The sequence below is a fragment of the Mus pahari genome, chromosome X, assembly GCF_900095145.1.
Source record: "Mus pahari chromosome X, PAHARI_EIJ_v1.1, whole genome shotgun sequence".
NCBI classification, from domain to species: domain Eukaryota; kingdom Metazoa; phylum Chordata; class Mammalia; order Rodentia; family Muridae; genus Mus; species Mus pahari.
In genome coordinates, this window is record NC_034613.1 from 29,051,227 (window position 1) to 29,060,683 (window position 9,457).

At 44.7% G+C, this 9,457-nt stretch overlaps 2 protein-coding genes across 2 annotated transcripts; one reads left to right on the forward strand and one right to left on the reverse strand.

The window, feature by feature from the left end:
• Positions 1 to 449: 449 nt before the first annotated feature.
• Ndufa1 (NADH:ubiquinone oxidoreductase subunit A1) lies at positions 450 to 3,990 on the reverse strand. The gene is made up of 3 exons (XM_021188133.2): positions 3,749 to 3,990; positions 2,642 to 2,731; positions 450 to 600 (listed from the first exon to the last, which is right to left on the reverse strand). The coding sequence occupies exons 1-3, from the start codon at positions 3,848 to 3,850 to the stop codon at positions 580 to 582; spliced, it is 213 nt and encodes a 70-aa protein (XP_021043792.1). The 5' UTR covers positions 3,851 to 3,990; the 3' UTR covers positions 450 to 579.
• Rnf113a (ring finger protein 113A) lies at positions 3,985 to 5,234 on the forward strand. Its single transcript, XM_021188131.1, has one exon. The coding sequence runs from the start codon at positions 4,159 to 4,161 to the stop codon at positions 5,182 to 5,184; it is 1,026 nt and encodes a 341-aa protein (XP_021043790.1). The 5' UTR covers positions 3,985 to 4,158; the 3' UTR covers positions 5,185 to 5,234.
• Positions 5,235 to 9,457: the final 4,223 nt, after the last annotated feature.

Below are 9,457 nucleotides of genomic sequence, written 5' to 3' on the forward strand. Positions count from 1 at the left end.
ATGGAACTGTGAGTGAAATAAAACCTTTCCTCTTCAAGTAACCTTTAGTCAGGGTGCCTCATTACACCAACAGTAACCCTAAGACGCCTACCAAAATCTTATATATGACTATTGTAACAGAAAAAAAGAAGACTCTTTGAGAAGCCCACACCCACACTCTCAGATGTCTTAGTTTCTTCAAAGTGCCTCTATTTTTCTCTTAACCCTCATGTGTATGCCTATATCAAATTTTTTTTTGTTTTGTTTTGTTTTTTGACGAGACAGGGTTTCTCTGTGTAGCCCTGGCTGTCCTGGAACTCACTTTGTAGACCAGGCTGGCCTCAAACTCAGAAATCCGCCTGAGTCTGCCTCACAAGTGCTGGAATTAAAGGCATGCGCCACCACCGCCTGGCCTTCAAATTATCACTATTAAACCCTTACTTTACTTCATAAAAAAGAAAAATGACTTGAGATTTTTTTAAAATTTTTATTATGCATTTCATAACATACGCATAGTATATAATATGCTGGATAGCCTTCTAACAGGAACAAATGACCATAGCTGAGTAATTTTTTTTCATCAGCCAGGAAAATGCTTCCTTAGTCAATGTTTTCCAGGCCCTGTAAAACAGTATGAAAAGGAGAATGTGAGAATTCTGTTCCCATCAAAATGTAGCATGCTGTTTAATTTCTAGTGTCACAGAATGGCATTCTGTTATTAAAACAAGTGATTTCACATCCCACAATTCTCTAACTGCAACAATAGAAACTAAATTGACTTCATAATCATTAAAGAATGGTCACTAAATGATGTCCCCCCTAGACAGGTTCTCACTCCATAGGCCTAGTTGGCTTCAAACTCAGAGATTCACTTTTCTTTGCCCCTAGAATGTTGGGATTAAAGGTGTGTGACACTACAGCGTGTCTGGTGTTTTTGTTGTTGCTGCTGTTGTGTTTTGATAAGGTCTCATGTAATCAAAGTTGGCCTTAAACTCCCTATGTAACCAAAGGTGAACTCCTGGTCCTCCCAAATGCTAGGATTGTGGGATGCACCACTCTACCTGGTTTACTTCACTTCCTGACAGCAGCAAACATATTATTATATATGAAAAGACCTTTCCTTCACCCTAACTGGAACTACAGTCAAGTAATTATTCACCTCCTGGATCCTCATACACAGCCCCTACCATGAATCAGAGGACCAAATAGTAAACTGTCTCACACAGTAGCACTGAACACAAGGGGAACACTGAATCATTCAACGTCTTCACAGGTGATGAACTAGAGACCCAAAGAAGTTAGAAACTCTTACATTCTGGCTCAAGAAGACAAAACCCACTTCCTTAAGTCAGTCAAGTAGTAGCAGAGCCAAAGGATCCTAACTCCAAAACCTTTGCCCCGTAAACATCCAAAGATGTAACGTGGACATAGTATTGCACATCTGTAATCCTAATCTCAGTGAGTATTCAGGAGGCAAGTTTGTGGCTACTAGAGGCAAGGGCAGGAAGTTTGCTCTGAGTTCGAGGCTGTTGTAGGCTACGCAGCAAGCTCCAGAGCAGCCAGGCCTATGTAACAAGTGCTGCCTCCAAACAAAAGCAATAGCCCCCTCCAAAAAAAACCTCACTCAAAACCAAATGCTTAAGACTCTACTAGAGATAAGTAATGGCATTCTTTCCAGGGATGAAAATACCATAGGGTAAATGAAAGCATGGGACAGCGAGGCACAGGCTTTTTACAAGGCAGCTACTTAATCTCCCCTCATGTACATGAGATGGATTCTCACACAGCACCCAACTGAGCCCCATGTTCTACCCTTGGTTTACTGTCTAGAAAATGAGCACAACATTTACCTAAATTCACCGTGGGGGATCCATGAGGTAGGAGCAGCTATTAAGTGACTTATGAGGGTGAGAGGCAGAGAAATGGCTTTGCATGCAGACTTGTCAACCTCAGTTCGATTCTCAGATCCCACAAGGGTATAGGACAGAAGTGACTGCCTTCAGAGTGTCCTCTGACCTCCACATATAGCCTGTACTCACCAACTCAAACCATACACAAACACATCAAACTACATTCTTTTTTGTGCTTTGTTTGATGAGATAGTATCTTACTATGTGGCTCAAGTTAGCCTCAAACTCACAGATTCCCCTGCCTTAGCCTCCCAGAGGCTAGCATTACAAGCACACACCGCCATGGTAGCTCTATCACTTCTCTAAATAAGGCACTCCCACAAGCTGTCCTCTGACCTCCACATTTGTACCATGGAGCCTGCATATAAATAAAAATTTAAAAATAAATAAGAACCCAGGCCTGCTAGTACACATTTCATTCCAGCACTCAGGAGCCAAAGGTAGGCCAATGTCTGACTTCAAGGCCAGCTTAGTCTACATAGCAGGTTCTAGGCAAGCAAACGCTAATTAAGACCCCGTCTCAACTAGAAATAAACCAACCAACCAAGTAAATAAATGGGCGTGTCCTCCATATGCACATGCATGAGCAAATGCACTCACACATGTATGCATGCATACCACATACACCAAACATCATTATATATGTAAAAGATTGTATACCACACTAGTAAAAACCATGCCAAGTAAACGAGTCCTGTATGACCTTAGGCAAGGCATTACCAGAAGCCACCACAATCTTTTAGTCATCTTACCTTGGACACATAGTAGCGATTGACTCCAGAGATACGCCTATCGCGTTCCATCAGGTACCACTGGTACTGAACACGAGCAACTCGTTTTTCCTTTAAATAAAGGACAACGTAGTTTATAAATATAAGTGACCCAGTAAAAAGATATACCCCACAATTTTTCTTAAATGACATACTAGAGGCCGAAGAGATAGCTCGGTGGTGAAGGGCACCTGCCTGCTATTCTTGGGTGCTCAACTGGCTTCCCAGCACCAAGCTGTTGGGTTTTTTTTTTTTGGGGGGGGGAGGGGTCATAACTGCAAGTCCAGGAGAGATTCAATACCCTCTTCTACTGTTCATGGGAGCACACAGACAGCAGCAGACACATACATAGACAATAAATCTTGACAAAGTTAAAACAAAAGCTAAGTGACTAATACAAAGCCAAAACCTTCTAAATGAAACCAGACCACGATGGCAACTGACTTCTCAGCCTTCCTCTCCCCTTTTGAGTTGGGGGACGGGACCGACACCACTGATTTTTTTTTCTTTGTCCTCCCCCCACTCTCTCAACTATTTTTTTTTTTTCTTGAGACAGGGCTTCACTGTAGTAGCACCGGCTTTCCTGGACTTGACTACTCTTTGCCCCTGCAGAGACCTTAATTCGTGGCACCCACTTCTGCTGCCTCCTAACCCCCTTTAACTACAGTTCCAAGAGACCCGGGGACCTCTCTTGATCCCCGCGGGCTCTTGCACTCAAGGGCACAAATACATTACCAACATCAAACAGTGTCCGTAAGGAGAGGAACACCGGGAAGGGGCGGGGACACGATTAACACCTTTCTCTGCCTAGGAACCAGGGCCCAACTCTTTTGTCATCTACCTTGCTAACGGCCGAATAGACACTTTGCCTTTTGGGCCACTCCTCCTCGGCCCCCAAACTGGCTACGTTTTACTAAAGTTAAAAGGTGGAGTCCCAAGTCTCCGCTTTCAGGCAACATTAAGAGGAGGGTTCCCCTCCCCCCCGCTTAGATGGCATCTCCTTCACCGAGCGACGGCGCATCCAAACGGCCCCTGTCCCCACCGTAAATGGCCCCCGTCCCCTACCCGCGGCAGAGTCGGCCGCCTTACCTTGCCCCCGTTGGTGAATTTCTGGATGTACGCAGTGGACACCCCGGGGATGACCAAGCACACCCCCATAATGGCGAGGCCAGGGAGAATCTCGAACCACATCTCCGCACCGTTACTCGCACGCCAACCCGTCACCGGCTCCTCAGAGGTGACCCGGCTTTACCTCTCTTCCGGCAGCACGCGGGAGGGGCGGTGCCCCGTACGGCTCCGGAGGAAGCGACGGTGGCTGCGGGGGCCCAAAAGTGACTGGCGTTCGCGGTCCGGCAAGCGTTCCAGGGCAGGATTCTTTCTGTGGTCGTCGCCGTCCTCCTCCTCCTGTCTGATCTGCTGCAGCACAAGACCACCACGGAGTGTGACGACGCGAAGCGGCCCCGGACGTCGCGGCAGTTTCAGAACTTGGGGGATCTCTAATGGCGGAGCAACTTTCTCCAGGGAATTCTACCCATCAGGTGTGCACGTTCCTCTTCAAAAAGCCTGGGCGGAAAGGAGCGGCGGGCCGCAGAAAGCGCCAGCTCTGTGATGCAGGCTCCGGGGACAGCGGCAGCAGCAGTGACGAAGGCAACTCTGTGGTCCGCCCCAAGAAGAAGCAAGCGACCCACAATCCGATGATCCAGAAGACGCGTGGCAGCGCTAAACAGAAGGCAACCTACAGCGGCTTGAGTAGCGAGGACGAGAATGAACCGGAGGGTCTCGGCGTTGTCTACAAGTCTACCCGTTCGGCAAAACCCGTGGGGCCCGAAGATATGGGGGCGACCGCCGTCTACGAGCTGGACACTGAGAAGGATCGAGATGCACAGTCCATCTTTGAGCGGAGCCAGAAGATCCAAGAGGAGCGGAGGGGCAAGGAAGATGACAAGATCTATCGGGGAATCAATAATTATCAGAAGTACGTGAAGCCCAAGGATACATCCATGGGCAATGCTTCCTCTGGGATGGTGAGGAAAGGCCCCATCCGAGCTCCTGAGCATCTACGTGCCACCGTGCGCTGGGATTACCAGCCCGACATCTGCAAGGACTACAAGGAGACTGGATTCTGCGGCTTCGGGGACAGCTGCAAATTCCTTCATGACCGTTCAGATTACAAGCACGGGTGGCAGATCGAACGTGAGCTTGATGAGGGTCGCTATGGTGTCTATGAGGATGAAAACTACGAAGTGGGAAGCGATGATGAGGAAATACCATTCAAGTGTTTCATCTGTCGCCAGACCTTCCAAAATCCAGTTGTCACCAAGTGTAGGCATTATTTCTGCGAGCGCTGTGCATTGCAGCACTTCCGCACCACCTCACGCTGCTATGTCTGTGACCAGCAGACCAATGGTGTCTTTAATCCAGCCAAAGAATTGATTGCTAAACTGGGAAAGCATAGAGCTGAAGCAGAGGGTGATGCTTCTGATTTTCTAGAAGACATAGAGGAGAATCCAGTTTCCACTATTTAGATTTTCCGTAATTCCCAGTCTCAAAATAAATGTTTTGTTGTTTCTTAAAATCTTTTCTAATCTTTCTTTCTTTTTCTTTTTTCTTTTTTTTTTTAAAGGGAGGTGGCAGAGAAGGTAGGCAATGGAGTAGGGCCCCAGAGGAAACGCTTCACTTCAAGATAGGTATTATCTGGAATTCTAGACCTGAAATAACTATTCCATTGGTATATTCAGAGCACTATAGTATAGGTTATGTGGATGGTAGAAGTTCATGAACAAAGCTAGGATTTACGTGAGGGAACTAAAGTAGGGATGGCATCAAGAACTGAACCTATTTATTATATCACATTTTAATAGTTTAGAAATTACTCTAATGCTTTATCTGTTGGTGCTGTTTTAAAATGCACATTTGGAGGGCTTGAGTTGGTCTTTGATCTCTTTGAGGGTGTTTCTTGCAATCTTTGGGAAATTGTTCATGCTCTCTTTGAAGCACCTATAGGTAATCCCCGTTTCCACAGACAATAGAAATGCTCTCTGTTGAGCTGTCCGGTATGCTAGATACTATTCTCATGTGACTTTCAAGTGCCTGAAATGTGCATATGGCCACTGAATTGGATGTTGTACTGAACTTGGAGATAGCAAAAAGCCTAATGCTTTATAATCTAAAGTCTGAAACTATCCCTGTTCTCATAGACTCCAATAGGACTAATCACACCTTGTTAAAATTAGTGTGCCTGTAGTCACAATTGTTTGGGATCTAGCTTAGTGCTTGGTATATGATAACAAACTGATAAGAGGAAAATGTTTTAAGATGGGGAATTTAGATCAATCCCACACTGAAGGATTCTCTAGGTAATGGGGGGATGAAAATGACAAATATATTTGGTTAACATTCCTGAGATGCAGGGAGGACAGCCCAGAAGACCAGTCAATATTTTAATGATAAAAATCGGACTGGATTGATATAAGAAAACAGATGAAAGTATAAGTTGAGTTAAAGGGGCTTTAGTCATTAATCCGTTTAAAGGTATTCTTTGAACGGACTCTTTTAAGCACTGTGTTTAGGATAGGGCCTAACATCAGTGAATAAAACAGACACAGGCCCCAACTTCCTAGAGCTGTATAGAGAGTAGCAAACATGGTGGGTATGGGAAAAGTGTGTACTGGGTCGATCTCAGAATTAACGGAAACTCTTGGGTGGTGATGGGGCTCAGTGGGTGGAAGCACCTGCTGCCTAACCTAACCACTGAATTGGACCCACGTACGGGAGGGACAGAGTTGACTCTCAGAGGTTGTCTTCTGATCTTCAAGTACACACAGAGAATAAAATCAATAAAATATAAAGGGGAAAATAAGAGTGAACCCAGTCCTGGGGAAAGATGGTTCAGTGCAGAGCAACTGCCTGGAATGCTCGAGGTTGGGGAGGGAGAGAATTGAAAACCTGCCGAGGAGTTCACAGACATGAAATCACCTTTTCTAAGATTTATTTGGGGCTGGTGAGATGGCTCAGTGGGTAAGAGACTGCTCTTCCCAATGGTCCTGAGTTCAAATCCCAGCAACCACATGGTGGCTCACAATGATCTGACACCCTCTTCTGGTGTGTCTGAAGACAGCTACATTGTGCTTATTTATAATAATACATCTTTGAGCGGGAGCAGGTAGGAACTGAGCAAGCAGGGTTGACCGGAGTGAGCAGAGGTCCTAAATTCAATTCCCAACAACCAGATGAAGGCTCACAACCAACAACCATCTGTACAGCTACAGTGTGTACTCATATACAATGAATAAAAAATCTTTACTTTGAATGCCTGAAGAGGGCATTAGATCACCTGAAACTGGAATTAGAGGCAATAATGAGTTCATATGTGATCCTCTGTGTGACTAGCAAGGGCTCTTAAATGATGAATCATCTCAAGAGCCCCACGAGCTCACATGCTAGACTAGGATAGATTCTGTAGTAACGAGTACATGGAACTGAGATATGTGAGCAGTTTACGAGAAAGGGGGCGTGAAGATGCATAGAAAAGCAACGTATAAGAGATGAGCAGAAGAAACAGTTAAGTAGGAAAGAAAAGAGGATATTGTAGAGCCAAAAAACAAAACAAAACAAAACAGCTGGGCGGTGGTGGCACACACCTTTAATCCTAGCACTTGGGAGGCAGAGGCAGATGGATTTCAGAGTTCGAGGCCAGCCTGGTCTTCAAAGTGAGTTCCAGGACAGCCAGGGCTATACAAAAAAACCCTGTCTCGAAAACAAACAAACTAACAACCCCCCCCAAAACCCCAAAACAATACACTCATGCAAGCCAAAGGAGGAAGAAATAAACACAACATGGCCAAGGAGATAATTCAATGGGCAAGGGTACTTGCTGTGAAAGCATGAGGGCCAGAGTTCAAATCCCAAGCTCCCAGCTATAAAAGCTGGCCATGATTGCACATCCCTCAGCTTTGTGGGAACAGAAATGGAAAACCCAGGAAGAATCAAGCACTGGGAGATGGCCTGATGGCTATGAGTGTCTGCAGTTCAAGCCTAATGACCTGAGTTTGGATCACTGGAACTCATGTAAAAACAACAACAACAGAACCCAAAACATTATTTATTTTATTTATTTTACATCAGTGTGTGAATCCCAACAGCCCTATAATGAAATGGGAGGTGGAGACAGAAGAATGCTCCCGAAGCTCAGGAGCCTGCTAAACTGAAGTACACAGAGCAACAAGCAAGAGCTACCCTGCCTTAAAAGCAAGACAGGAAAGTCGAAGAGATAGTTCAGCAGTTAGGAGTGCTTACTATTTCAGATGACCCACTTTGGGCAGTTTACAACTGCCTGTAACTCCAGCTCCAGGTGGTCAATCAGTGCTCTCTTCTGGCATGCCAGTGTATAGACCTCTCTCCACAAGTATTGTCAGGCGTATATGCCTCCACACAGAAACATGCACACACATGTACACACATACACAGAAATAAATGTCTTTAAAAGATGGAGACTAGTGCTTCAGTATACCACCCCTAAAATACACATAAATAAATAAATAAATAAATAAATAAATAAATAAATAATGTAATTTTGAAAGGCTGAAGAAAGTCAGCAAGATGGCTCAGAAGGTAAAAGAGGCTTGCAATCAAACCTGACTTGGATGCGCCAGTCTTTGTGGTGGCGGGAGAGAAGTTCACATGGGCACCATAAGAAGACATCCTATCCTCATCACACAAATAATAAGTAAATGTAGTTTAATTACTTAGTGGTGGTGAGCAATACGGAAAACCACCTGGCATCAAACTGATGGAAACACACACACACACACACACACACACACAGACACACACAGACACACACACACACACACACAGTAATAAGTAGTAAAAATAAAAGCTGGGCATGGATATATAGAGAAACATTGTCTCAAGAAACAAAATCAAAATAAGCTTTTCTTTTGAGCTAGGAAGATAACTCAGTCAGAAAGGTGCTTCATACACAAGCATAAGAAACATTGTCTCAAGAAACAAAATCAAAATAAGCTTTTTTTTGAGCTAGGAAGATAACTCAGTCAGAAAGGTGCTTCATACACAAGCATAAGAACCTGAGTCTGATTCCTCAGAACCCATGTAGTGTGGTAGTATTCAATTGTAATCCTAATACTAGGAAGGTAGAGAGACCTTTGAGGATCCCCAGTCAGTCAGTGTAGCCTAATAAGGTGAGCCCCAAATTCCTGTCAGAGATCCTGTCTTAAAACAACATGGTAGGTGGCTTGTGGGGAACAACAACCAAGGTTAACTTCTGGCCTGCCTACAGACACACACACACACACACACACACACACACACACACACACACACCACACTAAGACAAACCATAAATATTTAATATTTTTATCTATTTATTGCATGTAAAAATATTTTGCCTATATGTGTGTATATGTACCATGTTTATGTAGTACCTGAGAGGCCAGAGGGAGCATTGGATTCCCTTGGACTGAAGTTACTGATGGTTGTTAGCTACCATGTGGATGCTGGGAATTGAACCTGGGTCCTCTGGAAGAGGACTAGTGCTTTTAACCACAGTGTAATCTCTCCAGCTCAAACTAATGTTTTCTTTAAGTTTTTAAACTAGGGCCGCTGAGATGTTTTAGTGTGTAAAGGGCCTTCAGTCAAACCTGTTGTTCTCAGTTCAATTATTGGAACCTACTTGATGGAAGATGGGTGACTCTTATTGGATGTCATCTGACTTACCAAACTGACGGAAACACACACACACACACACACACACACACACACACACACACACACACACAC

What these genes read in the sequence shown, in the direction of transcription:
- Ndufa1 (XM_021188133.2), bottom strand. Translation starts at nt 3,850, where the DNA reads ATGTGGTTCGAGATTCTCCCTGGCCTCGCCATTATGGGGGTGTGCTTG. An exon ending in AATTCACCAACGGGGGCAAG is followed by an intron (nt 2,732 to 3,748) that starts GTAAGGCGGCCG and finishes CTTTATTTAAAG; the next exon opens with GAAAAACGAGTTGCTCGTGT. An exon ending in ATCGCTACTATGTGTCCAAG is followed by an intron (nt 601 to 2,641) that starts GTAAGATGACTA and finishes ACTGTTTTACAG; the next exon opens with GGCCTGGAAAACATTGACTA.
- Rnf113a (XM_021188131.1), top strand. Translation starts at nt 4,159, where the DNA reads ATGGCGGAGCAACTTTCTCCAGGGAATTCTACCCATCAGGTGTGCACG.